The sequence below is a fragment of the Acartia tonsa genome, chromosome 6, assembly GCF_053477335.1.
Source record: "Acartia tonsa isolate MP-2025a chromosome 6, ASM5347733v1, whole genome shotgun sequence".
NCBI lineage: Eukaryota > Metazoa > Arthropoda > Copepoda > Calanoida > Acartiidae > Acartia > Acartia tonsa.
Window position 1 is genome coordinate 14,424,850 of NC_137265.1, and position 27,481 is coordinate 14,452,330.

A 27,481-nucleotide genomic window follows, 5' to 3' on the forward strand; every position below is an offset into this window, starting at 1 on the left:
AATCAAAAGCTTGGGTCCTAATATAAATGTCTTTAAGGTGTTATCAACCGTTCACATAGATATTAATCAAGTATACTTGAATATATTAAATATATTACAGAGACCAGATTCACTCCCATCTACGACTTTGGATACGTTGCCATGAACTTTGGCTGGGTTTACCCCGAGGACAGCGGAGAGTATGTGTGCCGCGCCACCAACCTCTATGGCTCTGATGAAACTAGGAATGGAAACTTTTAACTTTATTTTTATTATATTATTAAAGAATAGTATATGGTAAATGGTAATATATGTAAAATTTAGGTTATTCCAAATGTCTACATAATAAAAAAATCCTTTTTTTAAAATGTGTTTAAAATTGAAAAAAGTGGTATCCCCCCCTCTAAAAAAGAAAGAAACTTACCTATTCCCTGAACAAAACAAAAAAGTTTAAATTCCCTTCCCTTGTCAATTGCTATATCAATAGGGGTATAGTGCCAATTATATATTTAATACTATAAAATTTAACACAAGACATAGCTTATAGCAGTGGCGTAAACAGGGTTTTTGCCAGGGAAGTTTAAACACCCTCCTCCCACCCCACCAAAAAAAAATTTTTCGACAATCTTCATATAAAAATTTAGTTTGTTAATTAGTTTTATGTTTCAAATGCAAGGTTTAGAAACGCTAGTTGTAATCTTTTTCTTTTATTTTGGTAGATATAAAGTTAAGTAACCATTACTGCAGGGCCATTATCAAATGTTCTGGCAAGACAGGTATTATCTATGAATCTCAGCTCCCCAAGGGTATGATGTCCATTGAGAAGATCAGAGAGATGGAAACAGGATGGCAGAGAGCTCCAGAAATCCTGGAACAGGTAAAATTCGGGTATGCAGGGACAGGACAATGAATGTTAAAATAACTTCTCCCACCAAAAAATAAACTAAAATGTAAGAAATAGAAACTTTATATCTCCAAATTTTAGGGAACTTAATCCCCCCCCCCCCCCCCCCTTCTGAGAACAGAATTTTAAGCAAGCTTTGGTAGAACAGGTCCATAATTTGTGGGGGTAAGAATAATTTACAGTCACTTAAAGATATAATTAAAGACACTTAGGTTTGCTACAACTGGGATGCTGATTTTTCTACAACTTACAAAAAATAACTTCTAGTGTAATAAATTCATTATTAAAATAGCGATATTAAATAATCAAAACTAAATTTAATTTAGGAGACCGAAAAGTTCAAGCCCTGTTTCGTGACGAAGCCGGAACCTGTGACCACAAACGAGGGAGGCCGTGCCAGGTTCTGTTGCCGCGTCACTGGCTACCCCAAGCCAAGAGTTATGTGGCTTATCAACGGCCACACCGTTATCAATGTAAGTACATACAGAAAAAATTTTGGAAAAATTTTCTAACGAGAATATAAAATAATTTGTTCAAACATCTAAAGGGATAAGAACTATAAATTATTAACAAAATCATGATAATGAACAAAAATACCCCTGTATCTGTATCTGTAGATAAAAGTTTGTATGCTGCTTGTTGGAAACCAACCAACCAAGTACCCAAAATAATTGAGCGAACAAATAAGATAGCTAGGTTATAAAACTTTGGGTACCATTACAGGAATAAGGTATAACCAACAAGCGAATTAATTATTTAAGCCTATTTCACCATAGTTGCTTAAAACCTGTTATTTTAAAGATGCAATTGTTAGTACTAAAACATTCATATTATGGTAATCGATATATTATTACATGGATATTGCACCATATCTTTATGTACTAAAATGATACCCCCCATTCGCATCCTATATACCATCCACTCCACTCCTACTGAATGAACAAACTGACCAATATGAGTCATATAAGAAAGATGAAAATTTCATTTAAAATAACCATATCAATAATATTTGACTGTATACATAAATGTAGATAATATTCATTAAATCCATTTAATATTGTGTATTTTTATGTTTGAACACCCAAAAATAATATATATTATCTACTCTAAAAAAACAACCAAATTGACAATTTTCTCCTGTCAATATATCCACATTTACTATATCCATTATGGTGAACAAGTACGTCCAATGGGAAGTGGTGTGGGGGTTAAGGGTTAATACTATTATATAAGTCCAATGTCTTATTCCTTCCTAACATAATTAAAATGCATTTTTTAATTTTTAAAAATCTATAAACGCCAAATATTCAGGGAAGCCGTCACAAGCTGATCTACGACGGTATGTGGCACCTGGACATCCCCAAGTGCCAGGACAGGGACAACGGCAAGATCGAGGTGATCGCAAGGAACCAGTGCGGCGAGGCATACGCCACCACCACACTCTCCGTCAAGCGCAGGAAGGACGACTACAGATCCGTTCTGAAGCACAACGTCAAACGTAAGTAAATTAAAATTGCTTTCCTACTATTTCTATTTTTTTCTCTTTTCTCTATTAAGCTAACAATATAAAATCTCAAAGTGATTATTTTAACTATTTTGCTTTTAATATAAATGATACTAATGATGAAAATAGCAGCAAAAATTCTTTGTTTAATTTATTTAGTATTTTTTATTAGTTATTTATTCTTAAGCATAGACGGACAACTCTAGTAAGGATTATTAATATACAAAAATTTAAGTATTTGATTTTTCCTATGCATATAATTGAAGAAATTTTAATGTTTTTTTATAATGATTAACTTATATCTGTCACGGTATTGAAAATATTAATGATCATCCTATAAAAATAATAAAATTAATATGTAATTCTATTAATCTACTCTGCTATGTAATATCATAATAATAATGTCTTTGTAAGTGATTTCAAAAAGTATATAGTGAAAAAAAACTTAGTCAGATTTCTACGAAATCATCAGAAAAAATCATGGACAGTCGCATTTTTTTATTGATAAGGTAAGATTTGTGTTTTATATGTATAATGTTCTTTTTGCGGTGTGCATTCACTTTCGTATTATTACAACAGAACAAACTTCTGTTTAGTGGGTTTATTATTACTTGGATATTACACCAGATTATCATGTACTCTAAAAAAAGTGAAACTTGTAGCTGGCTGAGATAAAGATCCACCCCCTTTACCCAATCCCCTCCCCTCCTACTGGATGAAGGAATTGACCAATAAATAATGTCCAGGTTAGCAACCTAAATTTGTGAGAGAGAAAAAAAATTCTTGTCTTATAATATACACGTATATTCTACATCCGTTTTCCCATTAACCCGTAAGTTTACTCATATATTATTGAAAACCCACTTCAATTAATTTGCCATTGTGTCTTTTTGCAATTATGAACCATTATGCGGAATTAAATGCACACTTAGTTCTGGCATATATCTAACTTATTAACATTTTTCTTAGCTGCTTTTCTTACCAACTAACACACACCCTTTTAATTTCACACCCTTTATCTTTGAGTATCATATGGTTGTTCGTCTATATATATTTTTCAATATTATTATTATTGAGTCATCATTAGATCATTTCAAATTTTGATGCATGGATGAGTGAGTGAAGATTTTGAAAGGATTATTGTTTAATTGTGCAGCTATTATATAATTTTACTATCGGCTAAACCAATAGCATAGATGTAGGGTTTTTCAAGTAGTAGGTAGGGTCTAGATAAATAACTTAAAAGACTTAAATTTTTTAGCCTAGCATAAATGGAAAACTCAATCGGTGCAGTGCTTATAAAAAATTAGGCTTTCTTCAAACTACAGGATTTGAAAGGGGATAGTAGCTTATCTCATAATGAATATGAGTTTCAGAATCTGAAAGGACACAGATAAAATTCTTATCAAATTGCTTATATTTCTAAGTTTTGCCATTCTACATCTAGACCATTGTATATAATCATGATAAGAAAGCAGATTAAAGAGGGACGTAACTGAAGACTTTTTGATGCAGGGGGGGGGTTTTCTCCGGAACCACTTAATGAACCGTGCAGATTTTTTGGACTTAAGCTTTTATGGGTATGAACATCTCATGGTTTCGAAGTCAACCCCCTACCTCCACCCCCTAGCCCCCCGGGGCTCAAAACCCCCCTAAAAATGAACCTAACCTTAATTTTCTCAAAAACTATTTGACCAATAGATATGATTTCTTAGAATTAAGCTTTCATGCTAATTAACTATCTTTTAGATTAGAAGTCACCCCCCCCCCCCGCTACCAACCCCTAGCCCTCCGGGGCTCAAAAAAACTCTGAAAATGAACCTAACCTTAATTATCTCAGAAACTATTTGACCAATAGATATGATTTCTTAGAATTAAGCTTTCATGCTAATAAACTATCTTTTAGATTAGAAGTCACCCCCATGCTGCCAACCCCTAGCCCTCCGGGGCTCAAAAAAACCCTGGAAATGAACCTAACCTTAATTATCTCAGAAACCATTTGAGCAATAGAGATGATTTCTTAAACTTAAGTTTTTATGCATATATAACTTGACTTATAGTTTCGAAGTTACCCTTCTGCCTCCAACCCCTAGCCCTCCGGGGCTCAAATTAACCCTTAAAATGAACCTAACCTTAATTTTCTCAAGAACTGTTTGACCAATAGATATGAGTTCTTAGAATTAAGCTTTCATGCTAATAAATTATGTTTTAGATTAGAAGTCACCCCCCTGCTGCCAAACCTTAGCCCTCCGGGGCTAAAAAAAACCCTGGAAATGAACCTAACCTTAATTATCTCAGGAACCATTTGATAGATAGAGATGATTTCTTAAACTTTAGTTTTTATGCTTATACCTTGACTTATAGTAACGAAGTTACCCTCCTGCCTCCAACCCCTAGCCCTCCGGGGCTCAAATTAACCCTAAAAATGAACCTAACCTTAAATTTTTCAAAAACTATTTGACCAATAGATATGATTTCTTAGAATTAAGCTTTCATGCTAATAAAGGGGGGGGGGGTTTAATGCAACCATCTCGTAATCAGTGAGCAAATGGCACTTAGAATTCGAATTTCCATCTATAATTTTGCATGAGTAATCCTTGGTAGGTCTATTTTCCCTAAATCGAACAAAAAGTTGGAAAAGTAACGGCTAACGGCTGGCGGCTCAGCTATTTTGCCATTTTCTTGATATTTATACTGCAAATTAGTCATGAAACCTCTCTCAACATAATACTCTTTTCTACTCCAAAACGCTATCAAACGGTTCTAGACGGTAGCTGTTGGTACTAGAAGTTTTAAAATTGGTTATTGCTATCATTTAACATGAATTAAACCAAAAATATGTTTTAAAAAGTCGATTCCTACGTTATTGATGATGGATTTACCCTGAAAATAGGCAAAAAACGGCTGAACGGCTGAGCCGCTAGCCGTTACTTTTCCAACTTTTTGTTCGATTTAGGGAAAATAGACCTACCAAGGATTACTCATGCAAAAGTTCAGATCGAAATTCGAATTCTAAGTGTCATTTGCTCACTGATTACGAGATGGTTGCATTAAAAACCCCCCCCTTATGTTTTAGATTAGAAGTCACCCCCCTGCTGCCAACCCCTAGCCCTCCGGGGCTAAAAAAAACCCTGGAAATGAACCTAACCTTAATTATCTCAGGAACCATTTGATAAATAGAGATGATTTTATGCTTATAAGCTGACTTATAGTTTCGAAGTTACCCTCCTGCCGAAAACCCCTAGCCCTCCGGGGCTCAAATTAACCCTAAAAATGAACCTATCCTTAATTTTCTCAGAAACCATTTGATCAATACAGCAGATTTCTAGGACTTTTATGGTTTAGAAGTCACCCCCCTGCCCCGAACCCCTAGCCCCCCGGGGCTCAAAAAACTACTTTTCTAGGAGAAGAAGGATGTCAATCAATTTTGTGAGAGTTGGGACTCAATACTTTGTTTATTGAAAAATCTTACAAAGCAAAGCTTTTATTTAATTAGATATGGTCTGTGAGGGTTAGCTTTTTTCCCGTTCATTTTGACATGTTATAAATGTCCTATTGATTTTAAACTTTGCATGATGTTTTCTATAGCATTCAGGTACGATTTAAAAAGCGTAGCTACATAATAATCATTAACAAAAGGTCCAAATGTCCATTTCAAACATGCTTATTTTAAACTTATTGTCTTTTTTTGTTTATCCTCTTTATCATTTAAAAGCTTCTCTTCTATGGACGTTGTCATCCTTGTTTAATGTTTATTTAATATTTCTTAACATTGTTAAAAGCGAAGCTTTTCTATAATTAGGGTCAGTCCATCCGGCCGTACGTCAGTCACAAACGGATAGCTTTTTTAGTTAATTTAGGCATGTTAGAATTGTCCTATCGATTTCAAACTTTCCATGGTGATACCTTTAGTAGTTAGGTACGATTTAGAAAGCGTAGCAACTCTATAATCATTACAAGAATGCCGTACGTCCATTTGAAACATGTTGATTTTTTACTTTTTTAACAACAACTTTTTTTGTAATCTAATCATCCGATTGATCTGATTTTTGGTAAGTTTATTCCTGGGACAACAAAGTATAATGTTTCAAGCGAAGCAACTCTATAATCAAGTCCTAAAAATGTAAGTATGTCCATAAACATTATCCTGTATCAAGCAGTTTTTCAACAAAATTACACTAACAATTTTGCTTCAACTCCTATACAATATACATTTATATTTTGATTATTTAGTTCTAACACTATATAAGTGTTAATGTCCGTTTGTCCTACAGTTTCAGTGCTATGCTTTTATGGATGTTGTCATCCTTGTTTTTTTTAACATTGATTGATTTTCTATCTATATTTCACATCTAAAACATAATTTATTAGCATGAAAGCTTAATTCTAAGAAATCATATTTATTGGTCAAATAGTTTTTGAGAAAATTAAGGTTAGGTTCATTTTTAGGGTTAATTTGAGCCCCGGAGGGCTAGGGGTTGGAGGCAGGAGGGTAACTTCGTTACTATAAGTCAAGGTATAAGCATAAAAACTAAAGTTTAAGAAATCATCTCTATCTCCGGAGGGCTAGGGGTTGGCAGCAGGGGGGTGACTTCTAATCTAAAAGATAGTTTATTAGCATGAAAGCTTAATTCTAAGAAATCATATCTATTGGTCAAATAGTTTTTGAGAAAATTAAGGTTAGGTTCATTTCCAGGGTTTTTTGAAGCCCCGGAGGGCAAGGGGTTGGCAGCAGGGGGGTGACTTCTAATTTAAAAGATAGTTTATTAGCATGAAAGCTTAATTCTAAGAAATCATATCTATTGGTCAAATAGTTTCTGAGATAATTAAGGTTAGATTCATTTCCAGGGTTTTTTTGAGCCCCGGAGGGCTAGGGGTTGGCAGCATGGGGGTGACTTCTAATCTAAAAGATAGTTTATTAGCATGAAAGCTTAATTCTAAGAAATCATACCTATTGGTCAAATAGTTTTTAAGAAAATTAAGGTTAGGTTCATTTTTAGGGTTAATTTGAGCCCCGGAGGGCTAGGGATTGGGGGCAGGAGGGTAACTTCGAAACTATAAGTCAAGTTATATGCATAAAAACTTAAGTTTAAGAAATCATCTCTATTGCTCAAATGGTTTCTGAGATAATTAAGGTTAGGTTCATTTCCAGGGTTTTTTTTAGCCCCGGAGGGCTAGGGGTTGGCAGCAGGGGGGTGACTTCTAATCTAAAAGATAGTTTATTAGCATGAAAGCTTAATTCTAAGAAATCATATCTATTGGTCAAATAGTTTCTGAGATAATTAAGGTTAGGTTCATTTCCAGGGTTTTTTGGAGCCCCGGAGGGCTAGGGGTTGGCAGCAGGGGGGTGACTTCTAATCTTAAAGATAGTTTATTAGCATGAAAGCTTAATTCTAAGAAATCATATCTATTGGTCAAATAGTTTCTGAGATAATAAGGTTAGGTTCTTTTTCATGGTTTTTTTGAGCCCCGGAGGGCTAGGAGTTGGTAGCGGGGGGGTGACTTCTAATCTAAAAGATAGTTGATTAGCATGAAAGCTTAATTCTAAGAAATCATATCTATTGGTCAAATAGTTTTTGAGAAAATTAAGGTTAGGTTCATTTTTAGGGGGTTTTTGAGCCCCGGGGGGCTAGGGGGTGGGGGTAGGGGGTTGACTTCGAAACCATGAGATGTTCATACCCATAAAAGCTTAAGTCCAAAAAATCTGCACGGTTCATCAACTGGTTCCGGAGAAAACCCCCCCCCCTGCATCAAAAAGTCTTCAGTTACGTCCCCCTTTTACATACGGTCTCTTCTTTACATAACTATAAAAAGACAAATCATATTGAATATCGAAAGTTTATGAAAAATATATTTACAAATCTAATAATTCAAAATAACCGAAAAATTGAACAATAGTCCCTTCAAATTCTCCACTCCAAGTTTTATCTAAAATTAATAATAAAGGAATGTTCAAACTAAACTTAGTAATTATTTTTATAAAATTTGAAATGAATATTATTATTTTATTTTTGTTTGTTATGCATTTTTATGTCAGATTAAAAATTCACTTAATCTAATGGACCTCTTAAATTAAATCAATGTTAGTTTCTACAAGTATAGATATTTCTCTTATGATTAAATGTATGTAAAAGTAATAAAAAAACTGTCTGGTTCAAATTTCATTTTTTTCCAAACATGTATACAATATTTTTAAGTTAAACAAATTTTAAAGATATATGTCCATTTATTTTTTAAGTTTTCAAACAATATTTTTGATAAAATACATTTAAACTTTATTTTTAAAGATAAATTGTTAAAGATTTGGAGTCAAAAGCTTTAATAGAATAATTTTATATTTTAGCAAAAAAGTTAGTATTGAACTTTTTTTTTGGAAAATTATAAAATGAATAAGCCATTATTAAAACTAAAGAAACTTACATAACTATTGCAATTTATGCAGAAAAAATTTTAAGATTGTCATAACAAACTTTTTCATGGTACCAAATCTTTCAATTTTGATACAAACACTTAAATTCTTATAAATCATAAAATTTTAATGATTTTAAGTTATTCTAAATTGTTCAGCTTTCTGTGATGAAGAGGTTGCCAAAACAAAGTTGGAGACTACTGTTAACAGGAAATTATTGATTTAATTCTAAACTAAAACTTGGCATGAGACAGTAGGTCAAGCTTAATGTACTTAAGCGTGGAGCTTGATAGTCCTATTTGCCATACAAAAGTGTCTCGTCCTTCTACGTGACTACTTAGGTCCAAACACTATGAAACAATGGCTACAAACACACACACACTATAACTGGGAATTTGAAAAAAATATTGCAAATTGTACAATTTATTATCTAAATTGTCAAAAATACATCCACTTAATCAATAACACAGTAAATTACTACTTAGTAAAAAAAAGTAGCATCTCAAACTCATAGATGTATGATAATCATCTTTTCTGTTCTTGAAACTAAAATTATTCTTAAACTCTATAGATATGCACAATACATCTTGCCATTGTAGGTCTAATTGCCGTTAACAGAACTGAGAGAATATTTAAGTATTTAAAATTAAAACAAGAATAGCTCTTCGATCTTAATCTTTAAACCGACGGACAGACAATGTAAGAAAATAAGAAAACACCTAGATTTTTAAAACATAAAGTAAAGAAATTATCTTAAAATAATTGATAAAAAGAATTTGAAAAGTCAATATTTAAAATTTGTAGTAAACAAATGTACACGGAAGAACGGAAAGAGAAGATGTCATCTCAGGTAAAATATGTCCTTTTATGAAAGTAATAGAATGTCTGTCTGTATTTAGATTAAGATCTCGTTATTCGCTGGTTCTATTTTTACTGTGTAGCTCTTTTAGTTCCAGAAAAGATTTGTAGCTTTTGTTAACCAACAAAATGTATAATGAATATAATCTAGTATAATTTTTTTAGAGATACAATTTTAGTCATCTAGAAATAAGTAAAGCGTTTGATTTATTTGAAAATTTTTTAGAATTCTGAATTTTCTTAACAATTAAGTAAGGGGAGGGGGGCTTTAGACTGTAAATCATAATGCTACACAAACCACGTTATATTATTTATACTTTTACAACTTTTATTGATTTGATTGGGTTGTTTAAACTACCAGTGTCTAAACTCTTAAAAATAATTCTCAATTGGGTACTTTTTTATCATAGTTCACTCAAAGCGACAGAATGAGAAAAAAATTTCCCAGACATAAGGCCAACTGTTTCTAAAATGTCCCAATGAAGATATTTTTTTCTCTTACTGTCGCTTCGAGTGAACTGTGTTATCTTCATTGGGATGTACATAAATAGATACATTGTCCATTGTCATATCCCTTAAAATCACGGCAATTTAGCAATTTTTATTTTTTGATAGTCCTTAATTGGTATGAATTATTCAGGTAACTGCACTGCACCAGCAAAAGTATGAGGAGCACCACAGCAGTAGCAGCCACCACCAGGAGGAGCATGTGAACCAGGAGGTCAGGGAGTGGCAGCAGATGGCCAAGAAAGAGAAACACTACGCGGAGTATGCGGAGACCAGCGCTTTCAGCTCGGTAAGCATTTCATTATTTGTTTCTCTTTTAGCCTGAGGAATATTCTCAAATGGACATTGAAACAAAAATTCTTTTACTTAATATTACAAAAAGAGATTTTTAAGTTAGAAGTCTTTTTCCTTACCTATACAATGGAGAACATTTTGTCAGTAAACTTTTTAGTGTAAACATTTATTTGTTGTTTAAAGTATTGATATAATTTTTATTATTTCTAGCAAAACATGACAGCACCGACCTTCGAGCACTCTCTGGAACCTGTCACCGTTGAGGAAGGACAGACCGCGACCTTCCAGGTCAAATTCAGCGGCTCCCCCGCGCCAGCGGTCAAATGGTTCCGCTACAGCTTCCCAGTCGTGGATTCGGCCGATTTTAAAATCGTGACGACGCAAACCTCCAGCAGTTTGACCATTGTGAAGACCTGTGCAGATGACAGTGGAGTGTTTACCTGTCTTCTGGAGAATATTGTGGGGGCCTCGAAGAGCAGCAGCAACTTGAATGTGATGGAGACGGGGGCTAACTACGTTGTACAGGTCAGCGTTTTCACCCTTAACTAATATTGATGCATTTTTTAATCATATGAAGTTTTTGATGCATTTGAAGAATAAGTTTCTTTGCAAATAAAAGTTATATATTTTAGTATCTTAATCTTAAATGAGCTAGGTGAATATGTTTTTGTATATTCTTTTTGTAAATATTAGGTTTAGGCAATGCATTTCTATAGCTAAATTTTTAAAAGTTGGTATTAAATATTTTGAACTAAATTACTTTTTAGACCTCAACCAAAACGAAGCGAACCCTGAAAGAAATGATCGTGGTGGCCGGAGACAGCATCAGATTCGACATTGGCTTCTCCGGGGGCACCAAGGACAACCTCACCTTCTACCACGACAGCAAGGTCATCAAGGAGGGGGAGGGCATCACTATCAAGGTGGAGAACGACGTGGCAAGCCTGATGATTGAGCGGGCAGAGCCGGCACATTCTGGTCTCTATGAGTGTGTTATGAAGACGGAGGGCGGGGAGGCCAGCTGCCAAGTCAAGTGTCAAGTCACACTGGCATAAACAGCTGTAGAGTAGATTCATTTTTTTGTGAGATTACAAAAAAATCAAGCACTTTTCAATCATTTCACCATAAAATTGTAGTAAAATGGCCAAAGAATTTATATCAAAAAGTGGTAAAATGTTTATTTTATATTATAGCCATAGTTACCAAAAAAGACTTAGAATCTCATAGTTTTTAACAAAACAAACTTTTTATTTGATATGTTTCTATAAAGGCCAAAGCATTTGAAATGTATCCTTTTCCCATTATTTCCTTTTTAAACAGCTCAAAATTATTACCATTGTATTTATAAATCTGGTTGATTTTAAAATTTAAAAATGCAATTTTTTAACTTTTTGTTTTAATTTTATACTCAAACTTTGCCCTAAGATAAAAAAGTAAAAATTCTCCAAAAAAAAATTACTAAATTAATATTGAAATAATAAAAAAGACTAACATGTAAAATTTAACAACAATTGTAACAAAAAAGCCTAATATCAGTATGCTTAATTTATTAGTATTATATTGTATATTTGAATATTGTATTATTTGAATATTTTATTATTTGAAAACACTGAATTTTGTACTAGTTAATAATAAATGATTTAACTTGACATATTTTGTTGGATAATTAATATTGCGCTATACCGTGACAGATTAAGGTTTAAAAACTAAGGTTCATAATAATTTTTGTTCTACTTGGTACTTAGGTGATTACATTAACAGCAAGGAGTATAGGAAGCCAGATTGGTTGATCAAGATGGAAGCTCTCAAGGAAAAACTGGCAGGTAAAACATTTATTTCAAGTGGCTGTCTGTCTTTCTGTCCTTTTGTCTGTAACGCCGCCCTCTGATTAGTTCTCTATTCAATGTAAAGTAGGGCTGAATTTTTTTCTCTCTCTCTCTAACCCTCTCCTCTCTTTCACTCTCTTCCGTCTTTCTCCCTACCTCCCTCCCTCCCTCTCTCTCTCTCTCTCTCTCTCTCTCTCTCTCTCTCTCTCTCTTTCTCTCTATAAATCTATCTATCTATCTCTTTCTATTTCTTTCATCTTAGTCAGAGAAAAATATTTTTGTTGAAGGAAAACTATTTTGGCCATGCAATATCTTACATTAATTTTATCTATCTATCTAATAACACAGCAATTGTCTACTCATCTATCTATCTAACCTACTAAATTGTATCTAGCTACCGAGCAGGCTGCTAAGTTTATCCGCGAGATCAAGGAGGTGAGGAACAAGGAGGGTATGAGGGCAAGGTTCGAGGCTGTATTCGCCGGCAACCCTGCCCCAACCATCACATGGTTCTTCAAGGGAAAGCAAGTTGAGGAGTCTGCTAATATTCAAATCAAGGTAGGAATTCATTTGTAGCCTTAATTATAATTACCAAAATCCTTATTTGAAAGTAACAGGATGTCTCATTTGGTTGTCAGTACAAATATGTTATCCTTTACCTTGTAATTTCATGATTAGGCCATGGGAATTTTTATAAATATTATGGAAAAGTTAGCAACACCTTCCAAGAGAATTAGCCTCTATAAAAAAAGAACCCCTAATGTTTTTTTTGACTTATTATTTTTGAAATTTGCAAGGCAAAAGGTGGGACTTCTCCCCCCCCCCCTTTTTCCTTCTCAAATTCCTCTAGAGTTCTCTAGGGGCATAGGTGGTAGTAGTATATAGAAATAATGATGATACTACCTCTATAAATATCCTTGAGTATAGCCAGGAGTATAATAGTATAATATTATTTAGGTTAATGATGATACTACCTCTCTAAATATCCTTAGTGTAGCCAGGAGTATAATAGTATAATAAATTATTTAGGTTAATGATGATAATAGCTCACTAAATATCCCTGAGTATAGTCTGGAGTATAATAGTATAATATTATTTAGGTTAATGATGATACTACCTCTATAAATATTCTTGAGTATAGCCAGGAGTATAATAGTATAATATTATTTAGGTTAATGATGATACTACCTCTATAAATATCCTTGAGTATAGCCAGGAGTACAATAGTATAATATTATTTAGGTTAATGATGACACTACCTCTCTAAATATCCTTAGTGTAGCCAGGAGTATAATAGTATAATATATTATTTAGGTTAATGATGATACTACCTCACTAAATATCCTTGAGTATAGTCTGGAGTACAATAGTAAAATATATTATTTAGGTTAATGATGATACTACCTCTCTAAATATCCTTGAGTATAATCTGGAGTATAATAGTATAATATATTATTTAGGTTAATGATGATACTACCTCTCTAAATATCCTTGAGTGTAGCCAGGAGCACAATGGTATCTATGAGTGCAAGATCAAGAATGAACTGGGAGAAGATAAGACTAGAGCTAGCCTAACTGTCAGCAGTAAGTGTCATTTTGATATTGATAACCCATTAAATACATTGTACTTAAAATTATAATTTTACCCAAAGTTTTATATTTAAATAATTTCTTTTATATTTTGGTACTTTATAGAATTGTGATTTGTTGGTTTCAAACTGGTGGATGCCAAATTTGATTTGACTGGGGATGTATTTAAATTTATCATCATGTGTCTTATCCCTTACGATCCCAAAATGTACTGGCCCCTTTGAATTTTCTGTTTAAACAGCACAAGTTAGAAATTCTTTCAGCTACAGATGTGTTGTTCTACTTTAGAGGTTACTGAAGCTGACAAGGAGGCAATTGAGAAAGCTAAGCTAGCTGCTCTCAACAGGGATCAACCCAAGGAGACCAAGAAGGAGGAGCCTAAAAAGTAAGCAAGGACAATGTTGTGCAGTGAAATCTTGTGTGAATTTATTCTTTCCTGTTTATTCTGTCTTCATATTCATTTGAATCTAAGAAATGTGAAAAGTTTATTTAATTAATTTATGTTACAGCACCTTTGAAAGTTACTATTCTTGTTATTTTTGCCTTTTAAATTTTTTTCCTTTATAGTGACACTTTACATATTTCTTGGAGTCAAATATTTTTTATAGTACATATTTTCTTGACTTTTTTTCTACACTGTGAAAACTTATTCATGTATTCTTTCTTGTTCTTAATATTCCTACTAATCTGCTCTTTCATGTCTAAATCGACCTTTGTTAAATTTATAACAATTTGTGTATAAATTTATACACATGATTTATTTTTACAATGTAGAAAACAACTTTGATTAAAATGACGTCTAAATATAACATAAAAACTATTAACTTAATAATTTTTCAGTATTAAATGCTAAAATTGATTGATTTTAATGTTTAAAATCATTGAAAAAGGTTAAAAAGTTTAGTAAAAAACGAAAAACAGTAAAATTCTAATTAATAAAGCAAATTCATAATAACTCAAAATATTTAGTAACATCAATTCTATGACAATACAATAAAAAAAAGACAAAATAAAAGACTTCATTATATTTTTTTAATAATCCAATAATAGACTTGGACTTGTATTCTTGAATAAGTCATTAAAATCTATTATTTGCATGGTAGTTATTTGATTTTCAAATATAAAATGCAATTATTTAGATTAGATGGTTTTTTGAGTGAGGAAGAAAATGTTACATATCTGTAGATTGTTTTAAAATCAATATATACTGGGTCCAAAAATTTGTCAGAAGCAAAAACATTTTTTATAAGACAAATGACATTAAATTGTTTGCTAGTTCTTTCAATTGTAAATAAATCATCCCCTGTAGAGCTTATGATAAAATATTTACCATTCTTTCCTATGTCATATATTATTCAAAATTATTAAAATGATTGTAACCTAAGCTTTTCAAGTTAAAAAGAAATATACATTAAGTTATAAGGAGCATGGCCTTGAATTTTAGCTTAGACCGCTTTTTCAGCTTTAAACCTGCATTGTAACTTTAAATCAAAATATATTTCATAATATTTGAATAAAAGGTGTCAAAATTTGAAATTTTGATTTTAAAGGGATTATTTTAATAATTCAATTTTTGATTCCTTCAAAATCAAATTCAAGTAGCCAATGATTTTTTGCTTATTATTTGGATGCAGCAATTTTCTTGTAGTAGATTATATTTTTGTCAAAGTATCATTTTAATCCATAAGTCATCTTTTTAAATGAACTGCCATTCACTTGTTAATTATTGTTAAAATATACATAGAAAAAGAATAATTCTTAATGTTAAACTTGTGCAATAAATGTATAAAAAGAAATTTTGAGAATTTAATTTATTCCAGTTATATCTTTATGAACAAAAAGTTTGGTATCCATGCCTCTAAGAGAAGTATATTTGATGGTAAGTAAAAATAGGCATATTTCATGAAAAAAGATATTTGCAATCTAAATTGTAAATAGAAATTTTCTATGTTTACTAAAATATGCCTATTAAGGGTAAGTGACACAACTAATATGAAAACAATTAAATTTCACTATATAAATAGATATAACAAAACTAGAGTTTCTAATAATCTGTAAATAAGTTAACCTTTTGTGAATGGCAGTTCTTTTTAAATGTATTTATTTTTTTATAAAACTAACAATTTTAGTTCATATATTTTATTTAAATTTTTAAGTTCATTTTTTGAATTGGTATTATAATATACTCTGCCCTTTATTTTTACAAACAAAATATTTTAAATCTTTTTTTTTCAAATTCATTAAGTTTTCCATATTTTCTTATTTTGTAAAAGATACTTCAACATTTCAAATTTAATTTAACTAACAATTAACTTGAATAAAAATACAAAATATATTTACAATGGAACTTTTCAGTAATAAGTAAAAAGTACCTAATGAAAATTTGTATACAAAAAATTTAGAGTCATTATCACATTTTAACATCCTTTCTTCTTTCGTTTTCAACTACACTGCACCACCTGTAAGCATAAAATAATAAAACATGTAGATAATATGAATGTAGATGCTTATAAAGCTTTGAATTTAAATAATTTTGCCATTCATTGATGATGAAATACCATGTTTTGCTTGCTTTGAAAGTTTTAAAACTTCATTATTTAAGATGCTTTTTACAAATTTATATTTTAATTAACAGGGCATGCTTATTTTTTCAGCATGATTTTAATTTTTTCTATAAATTGTTAAGTAAATAATCTTGATAAATATTTTGCATTGCAGGGTTGAGAAGAAGGTTGAGGAGAAGAAAGTTTATGACTGGAAGAAATCTGTGAAGAAGGGTGAGAAGAAGGAACCTGTAGAGGAGCCTAAGCCCGAGAAGGTCCAACTCAAGAAGCCCAAGGTCATTGAGAAGCCCAAGGAGGAGGCTAAGGCTGGAGTCCAGCTTAAGCCCACTCCTCCCAAGGCTCCTAAGGAGGATGAACCTAAGCAGGATATTAAGTTAAAGCCTGTTCCTCCCAAGGAGAAAGAAGCAGCTCCTAAGGTAATGAAAGATTGTAGAAATAATGATGATGTTTTTACATTAGACAATGACAATTCTTTGGGGATGATAACTTTTAGCTCGGAAAATCTTTTTATTAAAATAATTCATCAAATATCAAAATATATTTGGGGGTAATATTTATTAAAGTTTCAAATTAAAGGTGGCTTTTTTTATAAATCATCCCATAAAAGACATCTAGACAATAATAATTCTACAGAAACATTTTAATGATATATTATTTTTATCTTTATTTAGTGTAGCATAGAAAACAGAAAAATACCAAAAAAAATTATTTAATTTCTAGTTAGTTGCTTTTCAAACATGTAAAGATATTTCAGCGCTTTTTTAGAACAAATTATTTTTTTTCTTTACAATTAATTTTTAAAGAAGCTGATAAAGTTATGTAAAGTTAAAAAGATATTTGTTCTAATTTCAAATTACTCAATTTATTATTCATTTTTTTAGATATCTAGTTACATCTTGAACATACAATATATTTAGAGCTTAGTAATTAAGTTTAGCTTTGCTTTAAAACACTCCATGTTTTTATTTTTAACACTACATTCAGGGTTATGAATTTTTAATCATTGTAATGAAGAAGAATATTTTTAAAATTTTAAAAATTCATAACCCTGCTTGAAATACAACCTTAATAATTTAGGCAACATTAGCAACAACACAAGAAAATTTAAACATGGTAACAAAACAAACTTTACATGAAACAAATACTCAGGCAACAAAAACATCAGTGAAGGAGGTTAAACCAAACAAAACAGTTACTTCAGTTGATACAAAGAGAAAAGCTACCTATGATGAAGCAGTCCAAGAACAAACCACAGCCCCTTCTGTGACAGAGATTAAGTCAGAAATCAAACCAACTAAGGAAAAGAGTCCAATTCAAGAAAAGTCTGATGAAGATAAACCTAAAATTAAAAAGGAACCTACTAAACCAACCAAAAAGCAAAAACCTGAAGCCAAAGAGAGTTTTGAAGATGGACATAAAGCCTTTCAACGCACACCAAAAGATGATACTGTTGATAAACCACAAATGGAGGATAAACCTCAACCTACTAAAGTTGTTGACACAGAACCTGAAGTTACTGAACCTGTTCAAAAGGAATCACAATTGACACTCCCTAAAATTGCTACTAAAAAGTCTACTTCTTCTGATAAGCTTGACAAGATAAAAAAGCAAGAGGAAGTGAATTTGGAAGCAGAAAAAGAAGTGGTTAAACCCCGTCCTGAAAAAACGAAGGATACTGCTAAAATACCTAAGGCCAAAAAAGAAGAACAATCTATAGACTCAACAGAACTAATCATTCCTCAATCTAAAGATAAAGAAATGCCTAAGGTAAAAGACAATGCAGCTACACAAATAGTTCAGCAGATCAAAGAAGAACCTAAAACAGAAACACCTCTTGAAAAAGCAAAAACATTGGAACCCCAATCTGTACAACGTTCTGAAAAACTTACAGAGGCCATTTCCAAACCTAAAAAGGTAAATCAGAAAACAGATGAAAAGACAACTAAAATAGAAGAAAAACTGCCTGAAACTAAAAAGGCTGAACCTGTTCAAGAAAAACCTAAAGAAGAACCATTGAAGCCAGCCAAAAAAGAAAAATCTCCAGAAAAAGATGTTCAACCTACCAAACAACCAAAACAGCCAGTTGAACCTAAACAAGAAGATACAAAACAAGAAAATGAAGTCCAGAAAGAGCAGGTTGTTCCTAAGGTCGAGAAGATTAAACAACAAAAACCTGAGACTAAGGCAACAGAAGTTGAAAGAGCTCCTATTAAAGAAGAAATTATGCAGAAACCATCTGAAAGCATAGTTGAAAATAAAACTATTGAAAGCAAGGCTGAAGAGCAGTCTGAAGAGAAAACTAAAAAACAATCAACAGTTAAAGCATCAAAGGAAGTAGCAGAGCCAGATTCTAAACCAACCGTAGATATTGAAGAGAAGAAAGAGGTTAAAATTTCTAAAGCTAAAAAGGTAACATCAAGATCTTCAACAATAGAGTTAAGACCAGAGGAAAAAACTGCTGAATCTCAAGAACCTGCTCAACAAGTTGAACCAAAAACTATTGACAAAGATGTGGTTGATAAATCTAAACCAGAATCACCTACTAAAGATTCTGTTAAAGAAATCAAGATAAACACACAACAAGACATAGCTGAAAATAAAAATCTTGATATAACAGAAGTTGATTCTAAGCCAATAATAGCGAAACAAGATAATATTGATGATAAGGAGCCAAATGTAAAATTTCCATCCAGCTCAAGTGAAGAACTTTCATCTAAAGCAACATCTTCTGAAGATTCCAGCAAAAAAGTGAAAATGATCAAAAAGAAAAAGAAGAAAGTTAAACCATCAGCAAATCAAGATGAGATTATCAACTTTGAAGAAGTTTCTCAAGACCAACCTGATAATAATGACTATAGAAAAATTCCTATTGCTATTGTTAAAGAGGCTGATGAAATTGAAACAATGGATGAAATTAGGAAGAAAGATGAAGTTGAAAGAAAACTTAACATAAACACATATGAATTTACACAAACAATGCCAATTTCAGAAGTAGACCAAACTCTTGAGATCAGTGAGATTCCTCAAAGTCCAAGGGAGGATGACCAAAGACCAATCTCAATCCTGAAGAAAGTGAAGAAAACAAAAGAGGTAGAGACTGTTCAACATTCATTGGCATGGAGCATGATTGTTCAATACTCATACTATTCTGGACTCAAGATGAAGAGATGAAACTACTAAAGATTACTCATTGCCTGGCATGATTGATTTCAGTAATACTACTACACACACACACTCACTGCATGATCATCAACTTCACATTACCTAATTTTATTTTCAGGCATGTTATCTCCAGATATTAAATAATAATATTGATCACTTTAATCTAATACACTGCATGGCTAAAAAATCTAATTTATTTGAATTAGAAAAAAAATGAGATTCCTAGTGAACTATCCTTGTAACTTTTCATTCAACATTTTAAGAACTATATAATCAAATCTGCAAAATATTTGACAAATTAAAAATTTTGTTTATGCTTGTAAACTACATGTAAATAATTTCTCCTATAAGGTTATATTTTGATTTGACCAGCCTAGCATGTAAACTTAAGCCGTTGCAAATTACTAACTGCTCTGTTTTTCACAGTAATAACAATTATATTTATTCAAGTTCTTCATTAACAAAATAATTTCTTTAGTCTACAATAGTTTCTTCCTATTCTTTACAAACTATAATCTTTAACAAACATGCATGTATTATGTTTAGGGAAATTAAATTTCTAAGACAGTTTATTATTATAAAAAAATAACTAAGTCAATTTTGTTAATATGATGCCTATGTTTCTTCTTTTAAAAAGAATTATTTAAGAGATAATCCTAAAATTAATTATTTAATTTGTTATCAATATTAATAGGTGCATGATTAATTATTAACTTTGATAATAATTACCTAGGTAATCATCTTTTTTGTCAGTGAACAAACATATTTTTATCCTGCGTGATTTATACAATAGTTTTATAATATTATGAAAATAAGTTAGTAGGAGAGTAGAATCCAGTTTGGAATATGTTCTAAGTAGCCCCACAGTGTTAGGCAACGCAGTTACACGTACAGGTCCCGCAGGGGTAATTAATAGGAAAAAAACTACCTCAAAACCCCTTATTTAAAAACTAGGGGGTTCAGTGCTAAACAGGAACTTTGAGGGAAAGCTCTATATTACTTTAAAAATAAGAATTAGGGGAAGGTTTTTTCTTGTTCACTGGCGAAAAAGATATTTTACCTGTATTATTCTTTCATTAATCTTTTTTTGTGTACCCTAGGATGGTGAGGCTCAGCCAGCAGTGCAGCCCCGCGCTGCCATGCCAACACAGCCCATGGCCAGCCCCAAGCTGAAGAGGGTCAAGAAGAAGACAGACAAGGTAGGGACGCAGTCATTGTACAATTTAAGAGTTTATTTAGAGTGCTTGATAAATACTTTCTTTCGATGAAATTTTTATTTAGAAAGGGTGGAAACATTGGACTGGTACTTAAAGTTAGTTTTATAACCATGTTATCTTATTCACTGACTATTAAAACTTTGGGTACTTTTATTTAATTTTAAATTGGCTAGTTTCAAACTAGTAGTGTCTGAACTTCTCAACCAATGATTTGAATTTGCAGAATGAGTAGTTTGTTCTATCATAATTAGAAATGTGTATCAATTTAACGTCCTAGCTTTGTCTTATTCCTTTAGATACCTTTAAAATATTAAATTTGATAGGTAATCTAAATTTATTCTCATTCATCATTATTTTTCAAGCACTCTATATTTTCTCTATAAAAATATAAAAATTGATTTATTAGAATATTACTTCAAAAAAAAACATATTTTTAAAATGTGATTTTTACACAAAGATGATTAAGACCTTAAAATATAATTAAATCGAAAAATTAAACAAAATTTCTCCAAAACTAGAGATTTGGGGATAGGACAATTGAAGATAAAGTTATAAATCCTCAGATTTTAAAAATTGGTTGGTTTTTGTACCATTAAAAGATAGGTTTAAAGATTATTTTATTATCAATTGTCCTTTCCCTGACTGATTAATTTCAATTATTAAATCAAAATTGGTTAATTTTAAAATATAAACCTACATCTTAGACAACTAGAGTGGTGTTTGCATACAACACAAAGTTAAAAGAGAAGCCAATTTTTAAGACTTCTGGCTGACATATATTTTTTATATAAAAAGTTTACTTCAGGTTTGCTTATTCCCTATATATTTTGAATTTTACAATGCAAATTTATTTTTTAATTTCATAAAACATTAAAATTTATTATTTTTGCATTGTTTAATTCTCAAATATTTTTATGGTAAACATAGAACTGCAACCACACGGGAAATAAATTTTTTAGGTTAGGTTAGGTTAAGTTTGGTCACTTAAATGTTAATTGCATTGGACTGTAAATTACGCTGGTACCCAAAGTTTTTAAAACAATTTATCTTAGTCGTTGGCTTAACAACTTTGGGTACTGTCATTGAATTTTGATTTTTTTAAAACTTGTTATGTCTAAACTTTTTAATCAATAATTTTAATCTTTACAAAGGGTAATGTTGTTTATTATCATTAGAGATGTATATCAAATTAATGTCCATTGTATTCTTATCCCTTGGTTCTTTAGAAATAGTTGTGATCAGAAAGTATGAGAAAGTATCATGGTGGTTCGTTCCCATGTGGTTGCAATTCTACCATTTTTTTATGAAACCAAATATTTTCGTTTTAAGACACAGAGTGATATGACACTTGAACCTGCTTTAAATGACAAGCATGGACCGTGTGAGGATACAAATAAAACAGACAATACTGAACCATCAGATATCAAAAACAGTTCTCCAACTAAACATGTCACTTTTAAACTTACCACGGATACTAAATCCACCCTAAAGAAGCCTAAAAATGTTGATGATCGTGTTTTTAAAATAATTGTCCATAAGATTGGCGAGGTTATGAATAATAATAAGGAAGAGATTAAAGAATTAGTTTTGCCAGGAGTTTATTTAGAATCTGCCGCAGCAATACTAGTTGCCACTGCTAAGGATCATAATCAACTGACTGTCCAAGAGTCATTAGAAACCATTAAGGATTTCTCTAAACCTGATAACATAGAAGCACTAGGCACTAAAGCATTGAATATTCTATCAGATCTTTGTCATGGAATGTCTTCTAGCATTGTAAATTCTATTCATCAAACAGTTGATAAAGTTGGACTTAAGAAGATATCAGAAGATTTTAGTATTCTTTGTAAGCAGGCAGCAGTTTATGCGCAGGAAGATAATTTGTATGATCTTATTGATGTACATGAAATCCTGACTCTTACAGGCCCAGGGCATTCAACATAGCATTCAATACTATAATTAATATTTTTTAAAAGTTGACAGCGGAGCTCTTTATGGTGCTAAAAAAGGGATAAATTAAAAAAAACTTTTGGCCAAAAAATACTGGATGAGGTCATATTAGAATAATAGACTATTCTAATATGACGTCTTACGGGATATTTGGCCAAAAGTTTTTAAAATCACATTCTTTTTATAGGCACTATAAATAGCTTCGCTGTCAAGCCTGTTTAAAGGATAAATTATTGTTTTAAATGCTTTGTTTAAGGCAGTTCCATTTCAAACGATTTTTTGTTAGCTCCAATGGTTTTATATTTTATAATTATAAGAAATTTTTTCACTAAGTAAAATTAAACTTTCTGTCCAGTATGACATATTTCCAATTTTCACATAAAAGATATATAAAAATCTGAGAATCAAACTAAATGCATATTTTGATAGAATGAGTAGAATAAATCAGAAATTAATTATAAACACGAAAAAATGGCTACAACAAGATTTGATAAAATTATATCATATAAAAAATCATACAAAACTTATTAGAAAACCTTGACTGAACAACCAATACTTTTTAATGGATCAGACGCTTTTATCAAAGAAAAAATCATCTCCCTCACTCACAAAGTTCTTGGATGCAAGAACGTGGAGGAAATAATTTCTGAATATGAACTTGGAAAATTGGCAGAATTTGATAATATCCACCTGCAAATGGCTTTGTTACAATTGTCAGAAGAAAAATTTTCTGGATTAAATGTTAGTGAAGCTAATGTGTTTGAGATGCCAAAGAACGGCAGATTTTTAAGGTATATAAAAGCATTCATAAAAAAATCCTAAATAAAAGATAATTTTTAAATGTCATTATTGAATAATGCTCAAGGAAACAAATGTAGATGTAACTCAATTAATCATAGCCCCATTAACAGCATTTATAGAGTAGATCACCATTGAACTTTTATTAAATCAAATAATTGTATAACAATGCCCTTCCATCAGTTTTTCTGATCATCCGGCAGAAAGTTTATCCTTCCCTAAAGATATTATCAACGTCTTAACCATTTATGTTGTGATTTTTATTGAATACTCGTAATAACATGATTTTATAAAATAAAAAAAAATCCTTTATAGAATAATATCAGGCCTCTGACAAAGATATATTCAAATGAATTCTAGGATTTATATGTGTATATCACTGACAGAAAATTGGCAACACAACGATTAAAATTCTAAATTGCTGGTTAAGTTTTGACATGATTTGCCAATAATGCTTTTATAAACTTAGTTTGGGAATGCGACTATTTGCAACATATGTATTGAGTAATCAAGTGCAGATAGAACAAGTGGAAACATATCTCACCACTTCCCAGTTCAAAGTGAATGATTTGAACGCCAGATTAGAGAAATGTCTGAAATCCTACGGAAGTTCATTGCTAAGAACTACAACTTTAGGTCTTATGCATGACAATTTTAGTAGCACAGCAACTCCATAACTAAGAGTTGTTGTTTGTAAGTACAAAATAAGCTAGAAATGTCAGGTCTTGTTTTTCCTATTAATCAAATGATTTTAATATTAATGATACCTTGATATTAACAAAGCACTTGTTTTTTGTTAATGAATATTTTTTTCATTTATTTGTAATTAATCATATTATTTAGAACAATTAAGTTGAAATCCCTCAAAGTGCCTTGATAAGTACATAATCACCAGAGAATATTCTATGATAATTGTTTGTTTGTTTATTATTTTAGGTCAGATCATATATTGATCTTAAAGACTTAACTTAATCAATGGTTTGCTATTAAAATTTGTCCTAGAATTAGATACAAATATTGGAGCTAAACTATTAAATTCTCATGCTGGATTGATTAGATGAGATTGTTTCTGTGCAAGATTTTGAATCACCAATGAAGATTGAACAACTTATGAAAAGGGTTTTGAATGAATATCAGACTATCAATAATGAATTTGTAACTCTTGAAGAAGAACTTGCCACAATAAATGATACTGATAATAATAATGTTTACTGTTCTGCTTTGAAAACAATGATACAAAGATTGAGTGAACCAATTGTAAAAGAAGTAAAAAATATTGTTGAACCTGAAACCATTTTTGATAAAACAGAAGAAAGCCTTCACAGCGGAGCTGTTGTTTTAAATTCTTTGCTTCCTTGTTCTGTCAAAGAAGTTTCTAGTCTCTTTTTACCTTGTGACTTTGAGAAAGTAAACTTAGAGGACAAAGCAGTTCAAACTAGAACTCCATCTATTGAGGAAATTTATCAGCTGTTTGAAAATATAAAACTTGATGAAGTGATTATTAAAAATGTCAGTAATGCTTTAAAAACAATTGATACTACTGGTTTACTTACCATTCAGAATTCAGAAGAAAAAACATTTGAAGTTTTAAGTAATCATCTTTCCCAAGATTCTGAATTACAAGTTGCTCTGTTGGATTTGGCTCAACATCATTTTCAAATTCCTTCAGTTCAATGTTTTGTTGTTGCTGAACTACTTAAAGATAAAAATCCTGTTGAAACAATAGGCACTAAAGCATTCTCTCACATAATCACTAAGAATCCTCATGTTGTAGGCCTGCTCCAAACAACAATGTCTGTAAACATGTTGAAAAAAAATAAGTTAGAAAAGAAAAAGTCAGCACTTGAGAACATTGTCTTTGAATTGCATGAAACAATGACAACTGAAATACCTGTTTTGAATGATTACAAACTTGTTTCTACGGGAATAAAACTAGCAAAAACATATCCCATAATTCAAAGACATGGCGCAACGAATCAGCAAGAACTTCAATACATATTCCATGGACTTCTAGATGACTTCAAGACAGAGCCAATTCAAATGCCTTTTATTACAGTGGCTAAAAGATTGTCTCATCCAGTTAAAGTTCAAAAAACAATTCTTGAAGAACTTTATCATAATTCAAGCAACATAGATTACATTGGAATTAAGGTTTTATTGAAGATTGTTGAAGAAACTCCACTTGTTGTTGAAAACATTGACACTTATGTTAGCCCTGAAGATTTTAAAAAAGACAAAATCAAGTTGGAGAAAAGTAACATTGTTAATTGTTGTAGATTAGTTTCTGCTATTCAAAGTGAAGAACAACTTTCCCTGATTTGCAATACTATTGATAATGAGATGAAAACTGAGGTAGCCTCAACTATTGAAGACTTGTCAAGAAAACTAAAGTTTATGTACAAGGTTAATTCATCAGAAAAACTAGAATGGCCAGAAACATTCAATTCCAATGTGGAGAATCTCAAATGTCAAGCAACATTGTTTGATTTATCTGAAAGTCTTGCTAGTCCAATATATGTAAGAAATGTGCTTTTATATGAAGGACTCAAAAATACTTTGTCTAGTAAAACAGCTGGGCAACTTGCTTTTGCTTCAGTTATGGAAAATATGGCAGTGCATTGTCAAGATACAACATCACTTGTACTCAACTCTATTTTCAAGAAAGATTCTGTTAAGAAATACTTGTCTATTTGTCAAAATGTTTCCAATGTAGTTTCACTTGCCAAGGAAAGATCTTCCCAATATTTCTATATAAAACTTCCTATTTAGCTTTCTTTCCTTTAAACTTTTTATTTGCCTTGAGTCTTATTGTGTAACTTTTGTATGGTAATATTTTTCATTTGAATATTTTGTGAAGATATCTAAATATAGGAAAGTGAGAGAACAATAAGTTTGTCTGAAGAAAGCTTAGCTGAGAGAGATCATGCTGTTAAAGATGTCATAGAACAAGTGTTTGTAACACCACAGGTTACAACTCAAAATACATTGTCTAATGTATCTAAGATTACTGAAAATAAACCTGACATAGAGGTTGCTCTTCTGGCTTATTCTGACATTATAAGCAATGCTTCAACAACAAATATGATAATTGCTGAACAAATTGCTGAGAAGAGAGAAAATTGGATTTCTAATGTTGGATATACAGCTATAAGAAAAATAGTTGGTTCCAAGAAATCATTAGGAGTTGAAACAAATATTCCTGAAATTGCTGTCTCGAAAATATTTGAATCAGATCAATACTTACAGAAATTAGCCTTGTGCTTAAATATTGGAACCATGTTTGCAGAGACATCTGTTGAAGAAACAATAAGTTTGTTTAACCAAGAAATTCATAAAGCAAAACCTTGTGATATGGATCTTTCAGAAAATTTAAATATAGAACAGCCTAACACTTATGATCAAACTACTACAACAAAATTACAAACTCTCAATGCTACTTCAAAATCTAAGTTAGGATTAGAGACTTTGCATATGGCACCTCAAGTATCTGAAAAAGAATCTTTAGATGGATATACCCCATTTCAATCTGAAAGATATAATAGTATGAAACCAGATAAAAGTTTTACCCCACACACAGCTATTTCAAGTCAACTAATAACTTCATCAGATCAGATCAAAAATTTGACTAAGGATAGGTTAAATAAAGAAAAACCTATTAGAAATATTGAAAATAATACAAGTGTTAACATTCTTTATGAAATATTTTCTGGCTGTGCTAAAGTACTAAAACCCTTTGTTTTTAATACTGAAAAGGCAGACTGTAGGCACAGAATGTTAAGGCCAATGAACATTCATGAAACTGTAAGCAGTGATTGTTTCAATAAGTATACAACAAACCTGCCAATTGAAAAGGTTAACAAAAGCATTACAGAATCTAATCTTTCTGTTAATGTTGGAAAAAGTGAGATCATCAGTGAAG

The 27,481-nt window shown here is 31.4% G+C and overlaps 2 protein-coding genes across 11 annotated transcripts in view; both read left to right on the forward strand.

The window, feature by feature from the left end:
• The window catches only part of sls (sallimus), a 99,429-nt gene that overhangs the window by 55,076 nt on the left and 16,872 nt on the right, over positions 1-27,481 (forward strand). For 9 of the 10 annotated variants that reach the window (XM_080163603.1, XM_080163612.1, XM_080163611.1 and 6 more), the window contains 11 exons: positions 101-222; positions 725-856; positions 1,210-1,356; positions 2,195-2,381; positions 12,201-12,278; positions 12,676-12,839; positions 13,742-13,865; positions 14,160-14,256; positions 16,590-16,851; positions 17,513-19,525; positions 20,698-20,796. In XM_080163603.1, coding sequence (XP_080019729.1) covers positions 101-222; positions 725-856; positions 1,210-1,356; positions 2,195-2,381; positions 12,201-12,278; positions 12,676-12,839; positions 13,742-13,865; positions 14,160-14,256; positions 16,590-16,851; positions 17,513-19,525; positions 20,698-20,796 — 3,425 coding nt within the window. The remainder of the gene's footprint in view (positions 1-100; positions 223-724; positions 857-1,209; positions 1,357-2,194; positions 2,382-12,200; positions 12,279-12,675; positions 12,840-13,741; positions 13,866-14,159; positions 14,257-16,589; positions 16,852-17,512; positions 19,526-20,697; positions 20,797-27,481) is intronic. The other variant, XM_080163613.1, reaches the window with a different exon arrangement.
• On the forward strand, positions 23,461-26,331 carry LOC145323446 (uncharacterized). The gene is made up of 3 exons (XM_080165849.1): positions 23,461-23,555; positions 24,032-24,198; positions 24,620-26,331. The coding sequence occupies exons 1-3, from the start codon at positions 23,461-23,463 to the stop codon at positions 26,329-26,331; spliced, it is 1,974 nt and encodes a 657-aa protein (XP_080021975.1).